The sequence below is a fragment of the Leiobunum rupestre genome, chromosome 7 (assembly GCF_980474605.1).
Source record: "Leiobunum rupestre chromosome 7, qqLeiRupe1.1.hap1, whole genome shotgun sequence".
NCBI lineage: Eukaryota > Metazoa > Arthropoda > Arachnida > Opiliones > Sclerosomatidae > Leiobunum > Leiobunum rupestre.
The window spans coordinates 35,184,541-35,208,420 of record NC_143390.1 but is presented as its reverse complement, the minus strand read 5'-3'; the positions used below and the strand labels follow the sequence as shown (position 1 = coordinate 35,208,420).

General features: G+C 38.2%; 1 protein-coding gene across 1 annotated transcript in view; it reads left to right on the top strand.

Annotated features, from left to right (window-relative positions):
• The window catches only part of LOC149936101 (cell adhesion molecule Dscam1-like), a 69,407-nt gene that overhangs the window by 23,131 nt on the left and 22,396 nt on the right, over positions 1 to 23,880 (top strand). Inside the window, exons 2-8 of the mRNA XM_090154933.1 lie at positions 448 to 639; positions 708 to 1,118; positions 1,228 to 1,389; positions 1,520 to 1,810; positions 16,320 to 16,439; positions 18,842 to 19,021; positions 20,774 to 20,921. Of these exons, the coding sequence (XP_090011059.1) occupies positions 448 to 639; positions 708 to 1,118; positions 1,228 to 1,389; positions 1,520 to 1,810; positions 16,320 to 16,439; positions 18,842 to 19,021; positions 20,774 to 20,921 (1,504 nt within the window). The remainder of the gene's footprint in view (positions 1 to 447; positions 640 to 707; positions 1,119 to 1,227; positions 1,390 to 1,519; positions 1,811 to 16,319; positions 16,440 to 18,841; positions 19,022 to 20,773; positions 20,922 to 23,880) is intronic.

The following is a 23,880-nucleotide window of genomic DNA, read 5'->3' as shown; positions in this document are numbered from 1 at the left end:
GCGTGTGGAAAATAAATACCAGTCGAGGACGCGTTTCCTCTTCTTAACAGGCTCGACGCCATCACAGGGATGCGCTCTCGAGCGGAAGGAGTAAAAAACGGATGATGACGCTGCTGCGTCCAAGATGTACAATTTGGGTCGCCGCTTCGTGAGAGTGTAAAGGAAAACGGTCCTCTTTCGTTCCATTAGGAGTGGGATAAATTAAACGGCTCCTATTATACCGCGATGACCCAATTTCAAGTCGTCCTTAATTGATCTTTCTAGCGAGCCCCTCTCATTATTCTCCGGCGAATTATTTATGTCTCTTTTCTTAGCAGCCGCGCGCTTTAGTTGTTTTTTTTTGCGTTTCAACGTAAGGATCTCACTCTTTAACCGTCTTCCGAAAATGTTTCCGAAATATTTTGCTTTCTCCAAGTTCAACTTTTAAAAGTTTTTTTTTATTTCCAGGAAATAAGTTCGAGGATCACGCTGTAGCCGCGAATTCGCAGATACGGTTGTTTGCCTCGAAAAGGTATCACAGATCGTGCAGTCTCTTCTTCCTACGCGACGAATGTCATCTTCGGCACGAGAGGTCAAAAAGGTCAAACAATATGAAGGATTTTCAGACAGGTAACTTCAAGAAGCATTCCCGAAATTCCGGTACGTTCTAGCGAGATCCCGTCGTTTTCTTAACATTAAATCTACATTCCTGTTCCCTTTCCGAATAGAAAAGGCGCCGTACTTTAAGCACACGTTTCAAGAGACCACAGTCCGTCCAGGCGTCTACGTCACCCTAAGTTGCGTCGCCCAAGGAATGCCCGTACCTCACTTGTCCTGGCTTTTGGATCGAACGTGGACTCTGTCGTCGCGACCCGGCGTTCGAGTGAACAGTTACGTGGCGACGCGTCACGAAGTACGCGGTTCCGTAAATTTTACCATGGTGGAAATCCGCGATAGTGGGGTATTCACTTGCGTCGCCTCGAACCCCTTAGGCACCGTTCGTCACAGCGCCCGTTTGAACGTCATGGGCTCGCTTTTCATGAGGTCGCCCCAGAACGCCTCCGCCGTGGCAGGACAAACAAATTATATGGAGTGCCCCTTCGGCGGCTATCCTTTCAACGAAGTCAAATGGGAAAGGGGTACGATTTCGTTTCTCTTTTCTCTCTATAACGAGCTCCGCTTCTGTATACCTTGCGTATAACCCTTTCTGGTTATTTACGCTCTCGTCTTATTCTTTTGCCTCGACAGAAGGGCGAATCCTGCCGACGAACCAGAGGCAACAAGTGTTCGATAATGGAACTCTGGCTGTAATTGAAGTAGACAAGGCCCAAGATGAAGGCAAATATTCATGCACCGTTAATGGAATGGATGGGAAACTCTTATCCACGTCATTTCACATGTTTGTCAAAGGTAAGACAATATTTGCTCTTCCTGGTTCGATTTATTGACAGGCAGATTGAGCGTACTGCCGGCGGAATGCCGATAATCAACTTCACTCCCTCTCAACTACGATCCTGTTTCCATTTTGCTTTCCCGGCAGTTCGACCGAAAGTGGCTCCATTTACCTTCCAAAATAATCTGCAAGAGAGCATGAGAACCGCTGTCACGTGCGTCGTCCTGGGCGGAGATCCACCCATGAGATTGTGGTGGCAAAAAGACGGGATTGTTCTGAATGAAAATGACCTGGAAGCCAATGTTTTGACTGCCGAGGACGGTTTCTTTTCCACGCTCAACATAAAGCATCTCTTCGTCCGGCATAACGGAAACTACAGCTGCATCGCCCAAAATAGCGTCGGTAGCGATTCTCAAAACGCCGTTCTCAGGGTCAAAGGTAAGACAGATATTTTCACGATATATTATTTTTTTCGATATAAGCGTATCCTTCGAAAAAGCACCTTTATATCTCTAGGTTACTCTCAACTCGCCAAAACACTTCATTTTTCAAACAGCCATTTGCGGTGCGCTCTTTTATGGTCTTAGTCGTTATCCAACCCGGATTAATTCGAATCGCCAAAGAATAAGAGCAACAACTTTAATTGAGTTGCAAAAGGTACCTTTACCGGCCACGCTTTTCCAGGGAAAAGAGCGGCCCGACTCTAAACGTAATTTATGGGGTCGCGCAATATCAACAAATTTAATCCAGTAAGATCACGAGCCAACCGTCCCGGGGTCCCACGCCCCGGAATAGCCGAGCGCGCGCTAATAGAGAGATTTATCACCCCATAGTCAACAAACGCGCTTAGGGTACGCGAGTAAAGTAGGCTTAATAAAAATAACCCTTTCGCCCAAGGTACTGGAGATATTCTCTTATTAGGATTGGCACCCTTTCTCTCTCCAGCTCTCATTGAACGAAATGCACAAGTATCCATTTTCCTAGAAAATTATATAAGATCACGATAAAGGCTCAAATAGACCCTCGGGAATACACAGCCGTAATACCCGAGGGAATTCTTCCGCTTCAATTTCGTAAGTTATATCGCGTCTTTCTGGAAGGTGTTTAACTCGATTCGCCGGGCTACAGTCGCGGTTAGCGACGAGGGGTTCAAATATCGGAAAAGACAGAGGCCCGCGACGCAGGAGGGTGACGAGGGAGGAGCGACAATCAATTCGGGAAACGAAATTCATTCTAGCGAACAAATTCCCCTCATCTTCCGCGGTAAGATTTCGCCATGAATAATTCACAAGTTCTTATCTGGCGCGCGCGCGGTTTAAGCCGACTTCAGAGCGCTCGCCTCCTTCCCGGGCTCTGATGGCCGGTTTCAAGATCGTTCCACGCCTCGCCTCCATTAACGACGAGCGCCTGCCTTTAATGTACTTTCCTCGTTTTTAATTAGGCGGACTATTGTCCTCGGTGGTGCCTAGTGACGTTTAATCTGTACCGGTACAAACCGGGGCTCGCCGTCGTGACTGAGTCGAGAGAAATTTACGAGCCGACTTTTCATGTCAAACACTTTGATTCTCCGTGTTCCGATGGGATTTTAACTAATGGGGCAATGGGGAACCGGGCACGACTTCCACGGATAATTTAATTGTTTCAGGTGAAGTCCTCGTCTAGCGACAGCTGAGTATACCGGGAAACGCGATTGAATTCGCATCTACACACTTTCCTAATTATTCATTTTGCGTGACTCGCAATCTGTCGTCACAAATTTTAGTCGCTCGAGTTAAAAGTGTACGCCTAGTGGCTTAACATTTTACCGCAAGAACTTTGTTTTTAATTAATGTACACTTAAAATTACAAACTCTTTCAAAGTAACATTCAATTCCAGTATTTTTACACTAACGAGGTGATTATCACCGATTTTGTTGAAACTAGGTGGGTATGTAGACCTTATGGTAACATGAATTTTCACCAAGGGAAAAGTTGCAATGGGCATTATTTTTGACACGGCAACCGAAGATGTTTTTGACAAAACAGTATGTATATTTTACCTTTGAAAATAACATGGGAATATCAGCACTTCTATCGGTCCCCCCTGGGAACAGTTTCAGAAAAATATATCAAAATTGACAAATGAAATTAATTTTATGATATTTGGATGAATTTTGGTCAATTTGATCAAAATATGTTGAAATTGATCAGAATCGGTAAAAATGGAGAAAAGCGAAATATACACCAAATCGACGATAATAAATGAATTTTATCAAAATTAATAATTTTAATTAAAATTGATCAAAATTGGTAAAATTTTATTAAACTTGATTAATTTCCTAAAATCGGATATAACTTGATAAAATTAGCGAATAAGTAGATTAGTCCATTATGAAAAGGTATAATAAAGCTAAACCCTAAGAAAATTTGAAGAAATTTAAAAACTTACTATTAGCTCGTACCGATAGGTGTTCGAGAAAACAAAAAGATATAACTTGATAAAACCGATATATTTTACTTTCACCTTTGCGACCGCTGTGTCTTTACTCTATGGAGACAGCTGCAAAGGATTCAGGGGAACTCAACGCTACCGCTGGTTCAAATTAAAAATCAAGATTTCTTAAAAAAACAAAACAACAAAAAAATAACAATTAATTTTCACATAATAAATATAAAATCATTTAGTATTTTTTCTTTAAAACATTTTGTGACTGCACCTACTGTCTTTAGTTCCTGTATTTGGTTAAAATATAAATTGTATAGATTTACACCTTGATAAAATATTGAGTTTTGTTTTTTGGAAGTAAGACATAAAGGTGGTTTTAACAGAATATTTTGCCTAGTAGTTTTCAATACCGAATTCAAACAACGTTGTATTCCCGCTGTTAGTATTTTTATAGATAAATTTTAGGCATGACATTTTATACAATTGATAAATATTGGTAAGTTTGTTTTTTAGAAATAAGTGACTCGTTGGTGCAATCCAATTACCCCAAACTACAATGCCGTAGTTAAGGTACGAATAGAAAAAACTATAGTAAAGGTCGAAAAGTGCGGTTCTTGGAAAATATTATCTACATTTTCGTATTAAATATGTTGCGCTCGCCAGTTTTTTGCATAAATTATTAATTTGGATGTTCCATGTCAGTTTATCATCTATCGAGATCCCTAAATATTTAAATTCATGAGCTCTTTTTATTTCTACTCCTTTTACCATAATTTTGCAGACTGAGTCTATAATTGTTTTGTTAACATTAGAAAAGATCATGTATTGCGTTTTTAACTCATTTAATTTAAACCATTTTTTTCAATCCAAGTATTTATAGTATTTAGGAATTCATTTCCTTTGTTTATCAATAGACTTAGATTTGCTCCCTCTAGCATTAGAGCTGTGTCGTCGGCATATAGTTTTACTAGTTCCTCAGGTATTATATGTGTAATATCATTAAGGTATAAATTGAATAATATTGGGGACAATATTGAGCCCCGAGGGACCCCTATAGAGATTAGTTGAGGCTTTGAAATATTTTTATTTACTTTAGTTACACATACTCTATTAGAGAGATAACTTTTTAGCTAATCCAATGCTAAGCCTCTTATACCCATCCGGTACAATTTTTTAATTAATCGATCGTGAGGAACACTATCGAAGGCCTTTTCGAGGTCTAAGAAAATACCAAAAATATATTTAGATTGGTCTAGGGCGTCTAGTATTTTCTTATACACCGATATCAAGGCCTGCTCTGTCCCAATTCCCCTCCTAAACCCAAATTGACTATCCGAGATTAGTTTGTACTTGTCACGAAAATCCGTAAGTCTTAACATATAACATTTATGAAATATTTTAGCGAAGATAGACAACACTGAAATAGGCCTATAGTTACCTGGGTCAGACGGGTCACCTTTTTTATGTATTGGAGTTATTGTAGCTTTTTTAGGCGGTCTGGATATATTCCTCTTGCGAAGGTCAAATTAATTAGAAAGAGTAGGGGGGGGGTTATTATTTAGTTAATGACGTGTTTTATAGGTCTGGTATTGATATCATCGAAACCTGGAGAGCTATTTGATGATAGTCCCTCCACTACGTTTCTTAGTTCTAGTTCGGTGATATCAAATAAAGCAAATGTAGCGGGGTTCATGTCAATATCTATTGATGAATCGAATTTTTTACTGGCGTCAATTATTGTGGTAAAATGTGTGTTCATTGTGTCTGGGGTGATAGTGTTTGGTAAAGGTTTGTCTATTTTCGATTTACCTGTAACTTTATTTAATACATTCCATTTCTCTTTGATGGATTTAGCGTTTTTAATTTTGTTGTAAATAAAAGAGCTCCTCGCGTTTCTAATCTGATTGTTGCAGTAGTTGGGTTCCGTTTACTGATTTTATAAAGTTTACGTTTTTTTCTTATAATTATTTTAATACTCTCTTCTATTAATTCGGTTCGCGCTCTTTGGACGTGCTCCCAGGGAAATTTACATTCTTCAAATCGTTCTCGTTCTTCAGCACTTGTACGTGGTTCTTCCGGACATCTTCCTACTTCAACTACATCTCGCTCTTCATTCTCGGGAGGAGACGGTAATGGTGACCGTAGACCATGCTTCTGTTGTCTAAATACAGACCACAACGAAGCTGATTGAGAGTTCAGAACACCTATGACCAACGAAATACTAGAAATTATTGAAATAACGACCTTAAGTATCTGGAAGAACGAAACGAGAAGATCGAAGAACTGGAAACAGTGGACGAAGAATTTGTTGGAAGTATATTTACAGTTACGACATCAGAACGTAAGTCAGAAAGCTACGAGCCAATAGACGAAGATTTGGAGATCGAAAACGTGCCAATCAAGATGGAATTAGATACGGGAGCGGCCGTGTCAGTGATCTCTAAGGTTCTTTACCAAAAATCTTCCACTAAAAAAAACAGAACTTTAATGTTTGACGTACACGAAGGAAGTTATTAGTCCGCTAGGCGTACTACTCGTTAAAGTAAAATACAATGGACAAAAATACCAAGAGAAGTTATATGTCCTCGACTGCGTTGGAAGCCCTCTATGTGGAAGAACCTGGCTTTATAACATTAAACCTGATTGGAAAAAGTTGAAAACTGATCACATCTCTAAAACAAAGGTTCAAATGCCTATTAACGCTGTCGACGTACATCAGACGTTAAAGAACGTTTTATGCAAGCACCAAAACATTTTTGGAAGCTCAACCGGTGAATTGAAACACTTTAAGCCACATTTAACCCTGAAAGAAGGGGCTAGACCTGTATTTCATATGGTTCGAAATCATGAAATGTAGCCTATTCACTCACGAGGAGACTACCCGAAGTGATTATCACCGATTTTGTTGAAACTAGGTGGGTATGTAGACCTTATGGTAGTTAACATGAAATTTCACGAAGGGAAAAGCTGCAATGGGCATTTGTTTTGCCATGGCAACCGAAAATGTTTTTGACAACACAGTATGTATATTTTACCATTGAAAATAACATGGGAATGTGAGCACTTCTAAGAGTCCTACAATATAATATAATATATATAATATAATATAATATAATATAATATAATATAATATAATATAATATAATATAATATATGTATAATATAATATAATATAATATATGTATAATATAATATAATATAATATATGTATAATATAATTTAAAATATATAATATATGTATAATATATAGTAACATAATAATGTAACTTACGTCGTTAACGTAACATAATGTAATGTAATAATACAATACAATATACAATTCAATGTGCAATACAATACAGCTCAAGACATAACAATATATAAATAATATATTAACGTAAATAATGTATTTTATTTGTTTAAGATAAAATAATATAAATATATATTTTTAAAACAAGACTTCTAAAGAGTATCTATTCATAAACGGCCGTTTTAACATATTAACGTTTATTATATAAATTCTCTTTCTTAATTCTACTACACTTTTTTTTAAACTAAAGAATAGAAAATCGTACCTAATAGCTCATCATACTCTTGCAAATTATATTCCATTAGAGTATCGCACAAATACTTGAAAACTACGTTTGAAAATAGTTTTTCATTATCATTGTAACTAGTAGAATTTGAAATATCAGAAGGAAACTCATTTTGTAATAACTCTTTAAAACAAAGCACGATATTAATTAGACTAATATCCATGATTAACTTAAAATCTTGCGCGCCTAAAACTAAAGTGTGCGTAAATGTGAAGCAGAACTCGTTAATATCTGAATCTATTTATAAACTACATCATAGACGAACTAATTTATTCAACGTTTTAGACTTTAATACACGGGTAGCATTTACACTTAATAATTATCATGTTATATTAAAATAAAAACAACCACTTTTGCATATTAAATTTTTTTTTAGATTTTATTCAAAATATTTTACACTACTAGCATCATATCAGGTATCTAATACAAAATGTTGGTTGGTTTTTAATGTATAGTTTTAATGAATAGGGTTAGTTCCACCGTACTAATTATTTGGATTACAGAATATCATTAAAAATTTCACCTTTACTTAAGACGTTAATTAACTAATTTTATCAATTTTGATCAAATTATCAAGAACGTATATATGTATAAGAACGTTGAACAAAAAGCATCGCTTGGGCCATGATGCAATCGGTTTCAGAATAACTCCTCCCTAAAATCCGCGTGCAGCGCGCGCTTGAACTAGAAACGGTTTTAACCTTTAGCGCGCACTGCACGCGGATTTTAGGGCGGAGTTATTCTGTAACCGATTGCATCGTGGCACCAGGCGCCAATTTGATCGTTCAACGTTCTTATTCATATATACGTTCTTGGTTTTATCAATTTATGCCCATTTTTTGGTCATTAATCAAATTCAATAAATTTTGTCAATTTTGATCCAATTATTTCCATTTTATCAATTTTTATCCAATTATTTCCATTTTATCAATTTTGATGAAATTATTTCCATTTTATCAATTTTGATGAAATTATTTCCATTTTATCAATTTTGATGAAATTATTTCCATTTTATCAATTTTGATGAAATTATTTCCATTTTATCAATTTTGATGAAATTATTTCCATTTTATCAACTTTGATGAAATTATTTCCATTTTATCAATTTTGATGAAATTATTTCCATTTTATCAATTTTGATGAAATTATTTCCATTTTATCAATTTTGATGAAATTATTTCCATTTTATCAATTCTGATAAAACTAATTTATTAAATGAATTTGGTTACAAAATGGTCAATATCACATTTTTTAAACGTTATCTTTCAATCAATTTCTACATATTTTGATCAAATTGATTAAAAATCATCAAAATATCATAAAATTAATTTCATTTGTCAATTTTGATCTATTTTTTTTGGTTTTGAAATTTTAATTTTTTTTTAAATTGTTCACAGGGGGGAGGGACCGTTAGAAGTGCTCAGATTCCCATGTTATTTTCAAAGGGAAAATATACATACTGTTTTGTCAAAAACATTTTCGGTTGCCGTGGCAAAACTAATGCCCATTGCAACTTTTCCCTTGGTGAAATTTCATGCTACCATAAGCTCTACATACCCACCTAGTTTAAACTAAATCGGTGATTATCACCTCGGGTAGTCTCTTCGTAAGTATGTCAATTAGCAAAAACTTTTCACCGAACTATTTTTAAGGGCTATTGCGCCATCTAGATTTAATTATCCCCACAGAGCCCCCTAGTATCTAAATATGCCTAAGGCGAAATTTTCTACTACCAAGGATGATAATATACTACTGAGGCTGGAGCTGGGTGAGAATGTCTGTGTCGAAAAAAGATTCGGTCAGGAAATTAGCATTAAAATGAAAAAATATAATAATAATAATTATTTGTTCTTATGTTACTTATGCTGAAATTGATATAACATACAGGGTATTTCAAAAGGTTATACAAACATTTTAAGGAGTTGTAGGGGGTGAGTTGAGAAGTATGCCTGTGTTTCCCCCATTTTCCTACGATGAGTTAAAAGAGCAATAGGGAAATGCGAACATTAAGGTTTGGGTTCGTGTGATTGGTAAAAAGGACTTTGTAAATAAATCGAGGTAACCAGCGTAAAAATGTAAACAAGTATTTAAAGTCCCTGCAGCTTGGTTTTCCGCTTGTGGCAGCCTACTTCCAGGGGCAAGTAGGCCACACTTTGAAGCTCTCTGGCGCTCTTTTAACTCATCGTAGGAAACTGGGGAAAAACAAGCATACTTCTGTCTTCTCAACTCAGCCGCGACAACTCCTTAAAATTGTCCAAAACCAGGTAATTCGCAAAAATTGGTTTATATAAAAATTAATTTAAATAAATGCGTTCGCGTTTCGCTACGTTATTTCCAAAACCAGATAACTCGAAAAATTTGGTTTATATAAAAATTAATTTAAATTAACGCGTTCGCGTTTCTCTTATATTTACAAAACCAAGTAACACGAAAAATACATTTTCGATAAAATGCCTCTTGGGCTTATTAAGTTAATGTACAACGTGATTGGAGATTGGTTCAAATTTCAATTAAATATATAAAATATAGTTAATACGTCGGGGGGATTGTATGTACTTAAATGTCCGCGACATCTTCTTTTTTTAAGGTAATAGCTTTCCGGAAGAAATAAACGAATGAAATTTTCTATTGTTTGCAATTGCTCGAAACGTATCGTATATTCAAACATTTACAAGGTATCTCTTTCGATAGAATATAAATCTTTGCCATTGCAGATTTCAATGAAAGCAAATTTCCCCAATTCACGGGTATGCATAGAAGTGATTTTAATAAATGTACTTAATTTTTCTGTTACAATATTAAATATTTAAATGTTACCAAAGATAACAAATGTTAAGATGATAAAACCTGATCATCATTGGTAGTGTGGGAGACAGAATGTAAAGAAATCATAAATTTTATAAATTCATTAAACACTAACTCAGGTCCAGGATGAAACAAATTATTGCCAAAAGCCGTAGAAGCGGTTAAATAAATCATTGCAGTACCTCCATCTTTGTTAACTAAGATACGGAGTTAACTTTTATACATTATAATGGTGATCCGGAAGAACCGAATAACTACACAATTTTTGCCAATATATTTGAAAAATGTTTTTATATTTGACTTAAAAATTACTGTCTAAAATTAAATCTGATATCTGATCAACAGCATAGATTTATGCCCCAAAAAAGTACAGAAACTGCAATAAATAAATTGTGCAAAAAATACTAAATAATGTTGATAGAGGCAACTAGAGTGCGGTTATTTTGCTGGATTTAAAAAAGCCTTTATCTAGTAAACCACCAAAAACTATGATATAAACTGTAGCATAAGGGGATTTGTGGTGCTACCCACAGCTTAGTAAAATCTTCTTTAGATAATCGAAAAATATATACGGGAAATGGTCAATATTATTTAGATCCTTATATTTTATAAACTGGAGTACCCAAAGGTTCAATCTTATCCCGCATACTGTTTAATATATTTGTCAATGACGTCACGAAAAACAGAAGAAGATTCAAGACATTTAAACTTTTACGTAGATGACACTACACTATTTGAAGCTAGTAATAATCTAAAGATATTATTTAAAATCGTTAACATTAAACTAACGAGGAGACGACCCGAGGTGGTTCTCACCGATTTTGTTCAAAGTTGGGGGATTGTTAGACCTAGATGTAACATGAAACCCGTTGAAGGGAAAAGTTACGCTGGGCTTCCGTTTTGTCATGGCAACCAAAAATGTTTTTGACAACATAAAATGAGAAAAAGTGCAAAACTCCAATAATTCAAAAAAAAAATTATTTAAAAAAAAATTGTAAATTTAAATTTTTGGATTACATTGGACAAATAGGGGGGAATAAAAACCATTTTGGATGAACTCGAGCTAATTTGAAAACAGGGCGAAATTTTAGGTATAATACCAAATATTTGTAAAACTTATGCCGTGATAACTGCCATATATTTTTGCAGATAAATCTTAAAATTTCTACATTACATTATCTGAACGATGTCAACAGATTTTTAGATTTCGATAGAAAAACGACGCCATTTTATAAAATGGCGGATACAAATATAAATCATGGTGCAATAACTTAGGTAATTTGTATCCGATTAGGCTGAGATTTTCTACGTTACATTATCTGCCCGAATGAATTCGTACTATAGATTTTTTAGAAATCCGACACCATTTTGGAAAATGGCGGATATCAATAATACTCATCGTGCGATAAGTTCCGTAAATATTCGTCGATTAATCAGAAATTTTCTACGTTTCATTATCTGCCCGAGTTAATTAGACCTATGGGTTTTCCAATAATAATCCGACGCCATTTTGAAATATGGTGGATATAAATATAACTTATGATGCGATAACTGCCGAAATTATTTGCCGATTTACGTGAAATTTTCTACATTACATTATCTGACCGAATAAATAAGCCCCTTTACACTGTGATAGAAATCCGGCGCCATTTTACAAAATGGCAGATATCATAATGCGATAACTGCCGAAATTATTTGTCGATTTACGTGAAATTTTCTACAATACATTATCTGACCGAATAAATAAGCCCCTTTACACTGTGATAGAAATCTGGCGCCATTTTACAAAATGGCAGATATCATAATGCGATAACTGCCGAAATTATTTGTCCAATTACTTGAAATTTTCTACTTTACATTACCTATTAAAGATAATTAATCCTATTAATTTTATTAAAATTCGAGGCCATTTTGTAAAATGGTGTATGTCAAAATGTCTCACGGTTATATAGGTTCCGTAATTATTTGACGATAAATGTGAATTTTTCTGTTTCATTAAATGATCGAATAAATAAGTCCTTTCTATTTTGAAAGAATTCCGAAGCCATTTTACAAAATGGCGCATGTCTGAGAAGTTTCGTAATTATTCGCCAACTATTCTGAAATTTTCTATTTCTGACCGAGTAAATTAGTCCTATATCCACCATATTTCAAAATGGCGTCGGATTATTATTGGAAAACCCATAGGTCTAATTAACTCGGGCAGATAATGAAACGTAGAAAATTTCTGATTAATCGACGAATATTTACGGAACTTATCGCACGATGAGTATTATTGGTATCCGCCATTTTCCAAAATGGTGTCGGATTTCTAAAAAATCTATAGTACGAATTCATTCGGGCAGATAATGTAACGTAGAAAATCTCAGGTTAATCGGATACAAATTACCTAACTTATTGCACCATGATTTATATTTGTATATCCGCTATTTTATAAAATGGCGTCGTTTTTCTATCGAAATCTGAAAATCTGTTTGCATCGTTCAGATAATGTAATGTAGAAATTTTAAGATTTATCGGCAAAAATATATGGCAGTTATCACGGCATAAGTTTTACAAATATTGGTATTATACCTAAAATTTCGACCTTTTTTTCTTCAAATTAGCTCGAGTTCCTCCAAAATGGTTTTTATTCCCCCCTATTTGTCCAAAGTAATCAAAAAATGTAAAATTTACAATTTTTATAAAAATAGTTTTTTTTTTAATTATTGGAGTTTTGCACAGGGGGGACCCTTAGAATTTGTAATTTTCGCATGTTATTTTACATAGACTTTTTCTCATTTTATGTTGTCAAAAACATTTTTGGTTGTCATGGCAAAACGGAAGCCCAGCGTAACTTTTCCCTTCAACGGGTTTCATGTTACATCTAGGTCTAACAATCCCCCAACTTTGAACAAAATCGGTGAGAACCACCTCGGGTCGTCTCCTCGTAAGTAAAATAAGCACTTGACTAATGAAGTGTATTAAAACCGCGGAAAAACGGAATATACCATATTTGGAGGAATTCCTCCCAATCTAACATCGAATGCTGTACAAACGCTTAGTCCGTATAATATGCAAGAAATCTTATCACGATCACCCTAAAATCCTTTTCTTTGATGTGAAAATTTTAAATATTGATAAAATTTAGATTCTGAGAGTTTTAACGTTTATACATAACAGTATAACGTCCAATATTCTTTACGCTTTAATTTATTTTTTCGAAAGTGTTATACTTACTAATTTAAAGTGCCGTATTGTAATTCTAACTCCGAAAGTTCAACTCTCAATTGTAACTACTTTTAAGGTAATTTTTTATTATCTACTTTTTTTTATAATTGAATATTATTATTATGTTATTGATGTTAATCTTCATCGTAAATAAACTTAATATAACTGGCGTTAAACGCCTGGGTCTTTAAATCATCCAAGACGAACAACGAAATAAAAGAATAATAAAATTACCGTATCCAGGCTTAAAATTGGCAACAAGTATTATTTTTCCTAACCACGTAAAATTTAGATCTGTTAAAGAAATAGTTTTACAAAACGCATTATATGATTTCGTCTGGAACTATTTCCCTCAACGTTTCAAAGGAATAGCTAGGAGAAGCCACCCCTTGAAAACGTGAACGGGGTAACTTGTAGGAGTGCGTGCTGTACAGAACAAAGCAACTCCCGTAATCAGCTACAAGTTTCCCATTCTGTTTCTACGGGTACCTCAATCCATCTATTAACATTAGCAGTAGAGAAAACTTCTCTTTAATGGCAACCATAAAATTTTATATTATCTAAAGAAAGAATGCTCCCTTGACTTTTTTTGTATCGGTAACTATTTTTATTAGAAAACTAACAGATGTTATTTTCCCATCTTAACTATCGAAAGCAATTAAAAAAGCGGTACAAGTTCCAATTACTTATCTTGATTAATTTCCCGAGAGCACTCTCTAATTAGAACAAAATTGTTTTTCTCTATCGTCTGCCTTTGATACCTGACTGTAAGCGTACGTCGCGAAAGACCTCAGGGCCTGAGCCTCTCTTTGATTTCGATTACTCGAAAGCAAAGAGCCTCGAGTTCTACGGCGCATTCAACCTTGATGACTTAAAGAAAACTTTGGGTCGGTTAAATCTTGTAAGAAAAAATATTTTCTTTCGAAACCTAAAAGTGGCTCTGATATTTCTGGAAGATCCTATTAATTATAGGCTCGGAATGAAAGGAAAAAAAGGTTGTAACATCTCTGATGTTTTATCTCGGAAGACGCGTGCGGTTAGTTCATCGTGCCATTTCTATCTCAAGCTCGGTTTAACCTTTTTGCACTTAAGCCTTAGCCCCACTCTGATCGTGAAAAGAGAGAAAAAACAGCCCTCGGCTATTACGTTTTCTCTTGTTCTAAGCCCCGTCGGTATTTCTACTGTGTCCGAAAATAGCGCTAAATTAGGGAGGGCTAATGCCCTACCACGCTGTCTTCGCCCCTGTACTACGGTCGATCGTCCGTCTACGCTTTTAGTTCGAGGCGGACGCGGGTGAACTCTGCGACGAAATCACCCGCACGACCTTTTAAACAAGATTTGGTTTTAGCTATACCCAGGACGTATTTTATTTCTGTTTTTGCTTTTATTCCCATCGCGCCGAAAGTTCCGCCGCAATTAATTATTTGAGAGAGAGAAAACATTAAGTAGCTGTTGAAACGTCCATTAGAACTAGGCTCGGAGGTGGATATCCCTCCTCCCCCTATAGCCGTGTTGCCCTTTACATCATATTTTATTTCGCGTCGTATACTAATCTCCAGAGTTTAAAAGCCGGGCCCCTCTGTTCTCCGCGTTGGAGGGGGTCTTCCATTTAAATGGAATTCATTAAAAAACGAATTTTCGATTTTAAAAGCTTACGCGAAAAGGGGAAAGGGAGATGTACCGTTATTGTCTCTCCCGCCTCGAAGATATTGTCCCGCGGCAAATGAAGGGAATAATTCAACTTTTGATTCGTTAAGTTTTAATAGTTTCCACATTGGCGCCGGCTCCCACCCAGTCACTTTGAATTTATCCTTTGCCGCCTTTCCCAACCTAGTCGCTCGTTTAAGGGCTGTACCTAAGGACATTTAACTATTTTAATTAAAGATTGCGCGGAAGGAGTTTAGCTTTTTAATGGACTCTCGTATAATAGGGCGTCGCGTTTAGGTATTGGTGGGATTTCACTGTATACTCTTTACGAAGAAGCCTCGGAAAAGAATGTTTCATTTTCCCATTATCGTATTAAAATCTAGCCCAGTAAGGGTGTAAAAGATACATGTTTTATGATTAGAAATAATTATAAGAACGCGAGTCTTAACGTGGTATTTGAGAAGAATGAGTATCGTGGGATATTTGAAGTCAGTTCAATATTATTCGAAAGGACGCACGTGTTATTGTAGACTTACTATAAGTGGGGTGGCAGAGTGGTTAGCACTTTCGCCTCGCAGCAAGAGGAGCCGGGTTCGATCCCAGCTTGTGGCACTGGGTGAAAACTCGGAACCACTCCTTCCGCGTTGAGTTTGCAAGTTCTCTCCCCACTGGATTAAGGGGTTTTCTCCCGAGTTCTTCGGTTTCCCCTTCCATAAAAACTTGTTGAGGTTAACGGTAATAGTGAATGTAGGGAGCTGTTGGCTCGCGTGGCATGCAGGGCTTGCCACCACCCTCCTACGCATTGTAACCCGGCCACCTGAATTAAAGGCTTCAAAAGTAGCTTGACGACTTAGGCCTAAGGTGGTGCCTTGGGTATTAGACTAGCTGATTATTATTATTATTATTTCGTGAAATTGTAAATAAAACAGCATCTTGAAGCGATGAATCATAGAATTTCAGAGATGTTTGCCCATAATTGTCAAAAATAAATCCGTAGCGGATCTCTACGTATATTATTAGTGTCTGCCTTCTTAATGCGTCTGTATTCTTTTGGTAGTTCGGCTCTCTTTAATTCCCTCGGCGGCAGAAAGTACATCTAGCGGAACCTCTTTTGACCATTTGCTAAGTAAGAGCAACACACGTATATCGTCGGGAGAGAGAGAGGGGGGAGAGGTAATGGACTTTAGTCCATATTAGCCAAATAATTAGGGATCAGGCCCGCGGGACTAACTAGCGACTGCGCTTGTATTTTTCTTATTCTCATTTCGCGCGCTTTCTTTCATAGTGGCTCCTCGATGGTTACTGGAACCCAAAGACACGTCGGCTGTCGTGGGCAATGCCGTGACCATTGATTGTCAGGCGGAGGGAGTTCCGGAACCGCACGTCAGGTGGAAAGTAGCCGCCAGTAAGTATATCTTCCCCGATTATTTCTTTTTACCGCTTTTTATTTTAACTCCTCGCCACTCTGCTTTCTCCGAAAGAGGACGCTGGTGTTCCGCTCGTTTTCTTTTGTTTCAGCCTCTCTACACTTCACACTTCGACTTAAGCCAGAGATGAGGCGGACCTTAATTATTATCGACCGGAACGTCGGGGGAATGGAAAGGAAACTTTAATTTTGGGTCAGATATTGCCGCCAAAGAAACACTGCGGGCCACGGTGAACGCGGGAAATTTCTTTTTCCTTCCATTTCCGATTTTCCCCTTAATTTATCCCCTTTCCCGTATAAAAGCGCTCGTTCGCTCTCCCCTGTTTGTCTTTCCCGTCCTTTGGACTCGTGTTTTCGGCGTTTCTTTTTATGTCCTTTGAAGATGGGCCGGGCCTAATTGCTTCTACACTTACGCGTAAGTTCTTTCCACCTCACGTCCGATACGCGGGGTCTAATCCATTAACCAAAAATACCGAAGCGCATTCGTAGGGTATCCGCGTCGTCGGCGGCAGCCTTACCTCGGGGGAGTGCGCGGCGAGCCCGTAAAGGGTGTACGTTCTTGGAAATCGAGCAATCCGACGCTGTTTCCAACCTTATGTAACGTACGCCGAAACCCTTTCATGCAAAATCAGCCGATCGAACGATTCGTAGTTTGCTACGCAAAGTTAGCGTGAAATTACTCTTTGAAATGGCGTCTCTTGGGATATCTCGGCTCTTTATACGTAATCTCCTTCTATCTAGTTCATCCGTATATTTCTCAAAGTAGGGAATCTTCGACTAATATCTACCGAGATCTTAAAGGAATGGCCGTCCGAGCGCTTTTCTCCTCGCGAATCTAGAATACGAACCTAATGAACCGCTTCTCGAAATGTTTTCTCGCGTATAGAGGGAATTTCGATAAGTACCTCTCGGGGTTTTGACTTCCAACCATCTAAGAAACCCGTTCTTTATTTCGAACTCTTAAAGCGGTGGTTAACGTTATATTGTACGTAACCCTCTCCCGCCGTAAAAACGCGCCAACGATCTCCCTTCGGATGTTTTTTTACCCGATAAATCGATGCTATCGTCATTTTTCCGCGGTCTCTGGTATTTTCTAGATGCCTGAATAGAGAATTAGGAATTCCCTCCTCTCCGGTCGATCTTTCGCCTCTTCCAAAAGGGATAGAGAGATAGCTTCTTGATTATTGACGCGCTGTAGGGGCTATATAGCGCTATTTCACGGTGGGACCTTTATACTTTTCGGGGTACTGACTAGGGACGAGCTCCAAATATTGATTTGAGACCGATAAAGGTATCCAGTATAGGGCCTTATCTCAACCAAATCACCCCACTCCTAGTTATAAGGGCTGTTAAAAATGTATCTTTCCCCTCCTTTTCATACGCGCTTTTTTTAGGAATAAAAAGGGAGGTGGACTTTGTGGTCACTGGTTTTGACCGTTCTTTCTGATCAATTCCGAGGCTTTTATGGCCATAATCAAAATAAGTGGCTTGGAATATACGTCGCCGCTTGACGCGGTTTTATATGTTTATAATAATCCTGATTGCGTGGACAATGTAAGAGCCCTCAAAAATAGAGGGTGCTCTATTTTTATACAAATTATCCTTCCATTATCCAAGAAACTACCCTTTTTACCTTAAGTGCTTCTCTCTACTCGCTCATTTTTCATTTTTCGAACGAATAATTTTTATGGGTTTGGCGATGCCTGCTCTAAAAGGCGTCCACCTTCTCCTCCCTGGTTATTCCCCAACTCCCAGTTCGGCTTTCTTCGCCGCAGTTTTGTCCCGTTTCGGCATAATTTAGGTGTGGTTATTGATCATGTAAGCCCGTTTTAACCATGCCCCGGTAATCTGGTACACTACGCGGATTGAGTTAAAGTTGGGGCGACGTCAACTTCACCCGGTCAATGTCGTTCGCTCTACTTTCGGTTGAATAATGTTTAAGGGTATACGGGCGAACGCTTTACCATTAGCGTAATGCGTTTCAACCGATGCGCCCATATTGCGCGTGGGGTAACGGAGGGGAAGAGACATAATTATAAATCATCATCGGGGAATCCTTCAAATTAAAGCCGCGGGACTCGCGGAGCCGTTACGGTAGCCCGAAGATGTATTGTTCGATTATTTCTCAAATGAATGGATTCGAGCGCCGGTGTAGGCCGCTGTTCCTTCGGGAGTGGATGTTATATACGGCGAGAGATTTTTCTCTTGATAAACGGAGGTAGAGAACCTCTTTTGAATCTTGCCGTAACAAATACCCTCTTTTCGATTAGGGCGCTGTATAAATTAGATATGCCCGTTCCTTTGACCTCTAGGCTACCGAGTAACGTATGGAAAACTCAAAAGATTTTAATTTAGAAACCTTTTTGCTTTTCTTTAACCAGATTCGGAAAGTCCTCGAAAGAATTACAAAACTTTGATCAGCAGCTCGCGTATACAGATTCTGGTAAATGGCTCGTTAAGTATTCGAGGAGTCCAAAAGTCCGACGCTGGAAGCTACTTGTGCGAGGCTAACAACGGGGTTGGCTCCGGACTCAGTACCGTCATTATGCTGAACGTTTTCAGTAAGTTTCAAAGTCCTTTTCCAAGCCACGTATGAACTCCACAGCGGCGCTATTCTGGGATGGTAACAGGCCTACGCGGTTAAGGGGCGCAAGCGAAATCGTGTCTGGAATTTGGGAATATTTTGCAGCCCATTTAGGAAATTGTCTAGACTCGCCCTTATATTTTTGTTAGCGTGCCGAGGTAACAGGCTGCGCTGGTTCATTCGCGCCGCCTGTTATATTTTAGAATACAAATCTGGGGACACAATCATTAAATGGCTTCACGCGTTTGCGATAAGCGACTCAAAAAGTTTAGAGAGTGGTTAACGTTTGTCTCAATTTCATTCGGACAGTATAAAGTCAAAGGTCGCCCTACTCGCGTGGATAGCGTGACTAGAGAACCGAACCAAGAACCGACTCAGTGGAACCGAAACTAAACTGATCGATACCATTTAGAACCGGAACCGAACCGAAAAGTAGTAGGGATCAAACCAAACCGAGAACCGAAATAAAAATTGCGGTCAAAATTGAAAACTACATCAAACTTTTACTATTTTATTGGGTTTAATGCTTAAAAATTATTAGCACTTATTTCTGTTGTTCCTTTACTAGTTCTTTATAAATTATGAAAACTCATTTTCGTGACCGAGCAGAATGTCTAAATCTAAAAGTTAAACTTACTCGCGCAGCTATTTTTCCGTATTTCTCCATTTTTACATATTTAGAAGTAGCATTGAACACGCGACAAAATAAAAATTATAGTTTAGACATATTGAGTTATTTCTACATCAAAGGATTATAGTTTCGGGTCAGTAAACTCCTTCCAGGTGCCGTTTGAGCTGAGTATGCCATGTCGATTCCACCATGCCACATTTGTTGCCCTTTAATTCCACACCATGGATTCGTTATAGTATGGAACACAATAACGCGTGTGATTCAAATACTTTCGCAAAGTATTAAATTCTTTCGGTTTGGTTTTCCTTCGGTTCCGGTTCGGTTCTACAAGGAGCCGAACCAAAGTGACTTCGGTTCCGGTTCGGTTCTACAAGTAGCCGAACCAAAGTGACTTCGGTTCCGGTTCGGTTCTACAAGGAGCCGAACCAAAGTGACTTCGGTTACGATTCGGTTCTACAAGGAGCCTTGGAACCGCAACCGAACCGAACCGATAATTTTGGTTCGGTTCCGGTTCCTTCGGTTCTAAACGGCAACGCGTCACTGCTCGACGACAGAAGTATAGAACATAAAATCGTTTCGGCTTTTTAAAAGGCTTTTTTCCCATTCCGGTTTGTCACAAACGGCCGGGGTTAGTAAGCAATAATTTAACGAACGCGCCTCAGCTACCTCATCATCCATTACCATTCCTTTTTCTCCACCGTTTCTGTTCACATTCAAGCGGAATTGTGGGTCTGTACATACGGGGATTGAGTACCAAAGTACATGTGGAGTGTGAAGAAGCGCGAGGAAGTAATATCTCTCTTAGCGAATCCCTCAGGGGGATACCAAAAAAACCCCATGGAGATTCGGGGCCGGACGATCAAGTCATAATGGGCAAGCCTCTACGCGCGGTTACGGTTATGGCCTCCTCGCTAAGCTTAATGGGCGAAAACGGCCTGCTCAAAATGCCGCGTCTCATTTCCTCCCCTTTCTTTTATCTCGTCTCTGCCCTTTTCCACAATCCCTCACCATCCCTTGGCCTTTTTTTGTTTTATCGGCGCTCCTTCCGACTCATTTTTTCGTTCTGTAACGTTCCTAACTCGACGGTCTGTCTCGCAGGCGTTCCTTCGACGTTCCCAAAATCGCAATCGGTCCAAGTGGTCAAGGGTCAGTCTATTCTTCTCAACTGCTCAGCCACCGGTGACCTTCCCATACGTTTCACTTGGAACAAAGAAGGCGAACTCTTTTCACCGGGAATGGACCCGAGGTAAGCCTCGTTTCGCTCATACATGTGAAGATAGCGTCCGTGATGTCCTATCAGTAACCAAATAGTTTATTGCCGTCAGAACTTTGGCCAAAATGCAAAGTTGGCGCGTCTTGTTGCACGGTACCAGATTGCGCTCGCCGAAAAGAACTGGAAAATGCCATTATACGGACATACTTCTTTTCCTCTGGGAATTGTTTGTCCTAGTTTTCACGTTCTTATTGGTTCCTTGGCTTTCGCTCCGCAAACTTTTGCGGATACCATGTAGTGTGTAGATACTTGGCAATTTATCGAATGAACCGGATAATGAACCCACTGATTTCCCAAAAGACCGTACGATAAGGTATCTGATAAACAAGTCTTATTTCCAGCAAATGTTTTCCTTAAAAATCTGTTTTGATATAGTACGTTTAATTTGTAGACCCCGATTTAATATATTGAGTTTTTTTAAATTTTAAACAATAGTAATTTCCAACTGTTGTACTCTAAAAGTTATTGAAGCGATACGATTCAACTAGACTACTGATCTATTTTAAAGTTAGATATCATACTTAAAGTAATGAAATGTAGTCGGTACTGATACGTAACAGCCCTCGCCGTGAACCGTAAAACTTGTTTCGCGAGACGTCAGATTACGAAGGGCTTTTACGGATTCCAATATATTGGTTGTAGTTTTTTTTTGTGGCAGCTGTATCTATACACATTCATATCGATTACCGAATACCCAAAGTGTTCCGAGGAGGGAGGCCGCGAAAGGAACCGAAACAACGGAGTTGCGTTAAAACAAACTTTGTGTGTTTTGTTGCGTTCTGTTTTTCCTCTGTCTCCCCGGCAGTCCGAACGCGCCATCTACTACAGAAAGAATGATTTGCGAGCTCTTTTTATCTTGCCAAAAATGGGAAAGACGCTGGACCAACCAGCGGATACCCGAGAAGAATCAATGTCTCCCTCCTGTATGATTTTTCGATTTGGGAATGTGATATTTATAAATCGCTGGGCGACTCTCTCAATAAACCGACTTCTGTCATCGCCTCCGTTCACGTCACGAGGGCGGTATCCCGCCACTTCATAACGCGTCCGTTCGATCTTTCGTAGGTAAAGAGATAGGTCACCCTAAAGTTGGGGAGTTGGAGTCGCGAAAAACTCTTTTCCAAGGCCGAAATTCATTCCCCGACCGGATCTAAAAATAACGAGTATTCCAGGCACCCGATATTAATTCTTTAGCGTTTATAAATCAATTCTTTTGATTTTTATTGGATATCTTTAGTTTCTTATCCTACCTACCTTCCGGATGCCCTAGTATTAAATAAAAGAAGCAGATACCTGAACGTATTTCCCACTATAACGAATATAAGTTGGTAACCCTTTAGCTATTTATTTAAAGGGAAAGGTCACCCGTAAAGATTTAATATCGCGACTTTATTTCCTGGTGGGATGCTTCTCTCCGAACACTGTCGTACGGAAAGGCTAAATTCTTTCGAAACAGGTAAAGAGTTTGTTTCCTCGTCTAGTAACGCTTTCTGTAAATCAAAGGGGATTTAATTTACCAAACGGATAAATATCGGTTTACATTCTTGTTAGAGGAAACGGAATTTCGATAAAAGTATAACTCTGAGTCAATCTCTCTTTTCCTAACTGGGTTCCAGAGTTTCACATTGAATTAAGCCGCATTTCGTTATCAAATCTCTAAGCCCGGTGCTATATAAAACTCAAAGTCTCTCGGGATAAGTAGCTTTACCCATTAAGAGTACGAACTTTTCGAAAGAAATTCCCAAAGTACATTCGCGTACTTCGGTCCATTTCAGTAAAAACCGGGGATTAAAGAGACGGTGCCGAAAAAATCCCCTCAACGTTTGCGTAAAAAAATAATCCCTCTAAGATGGTATGAAAATGCTAACGCGGTCGTTTTAGCTCCGAATACAGTCAACTTTTTTCCCCAATTTTTACTTCGCCATCTGAGAAACGTAAAACGATTTTCAATCAATGGGAATTACCTTGCCGCTAAATTGCAGCATTAGCCTAGGAATGTTTCTACTGTATTTCTTGTTTCCCCAAACTTAAGAGTTTCTCTCATCCAGGTGCAGGGGAGGGAAATGTATTTTCTCGGAATCGTTTGTGTTGAGGGTCATAAGTACGTAAATAAACGAGAAAAAGTATTACGTTTTATATTTTGGTATATTTTAACGCTAGCGAAATATAAATTGCCATGCTTTGCAGAGGGCGAGGTCGACCTACTCCATTTATTTAACGCCGGTAATTTTGAGACTTATCTAATGTTTTTTCCGTAACTTTAAACGTTGACAATTGGTAAAAAATGAATAAAGAATTATTTAATCATTGTAGACATTTTTTTTAGTTGCCAGCTCAAGCTTTGGACGGTTTTGATATTGTACGCTTTCCCCATACCGGATTTGAGGCATATTTCCAGTCCCTACGGTACTATTTCGAAATTACCTGCGTATACTTACGGAATGTAGTGCAAATAAATTTTCTTCATTCTGCTTCAAAGTACTTTTCCGAAAGTTCTCTCTCGGCGATAATACTATTTTATGCCCATTAGGGTCTTATTTGCATTCGCGTTATTAAGGGTCCTCGTCTTTTCTACGGAAACGCTTTCCTCTAAAGTAGTTTAACGGTCTATTTTGTAATTTTTTTGGAGAATTATGCTAAGACGATTTCTTCGCCATGGAAAGGATGCCTCGGAGACGCGCTATATATAGATGTCCGAATAGAGAGGAAGATTGGGAGGCTGGGCGCTCAGTTGACCGTTATACATTGGAACACGCAGCTGTTGCCGACAGACAGAGAAATCTACTCAATGGCCCGCTCGATCGATCGGACAATGTTGAAGCTACTACTGGGAAGTGAACGGAATGTGCCATTCTCCTTGTCGAGTCGCTTGATTTGGTCCATAAAGCCGCGGCATGTTTGGAACGTTATGTGAAACTTATACTGTTGAGAA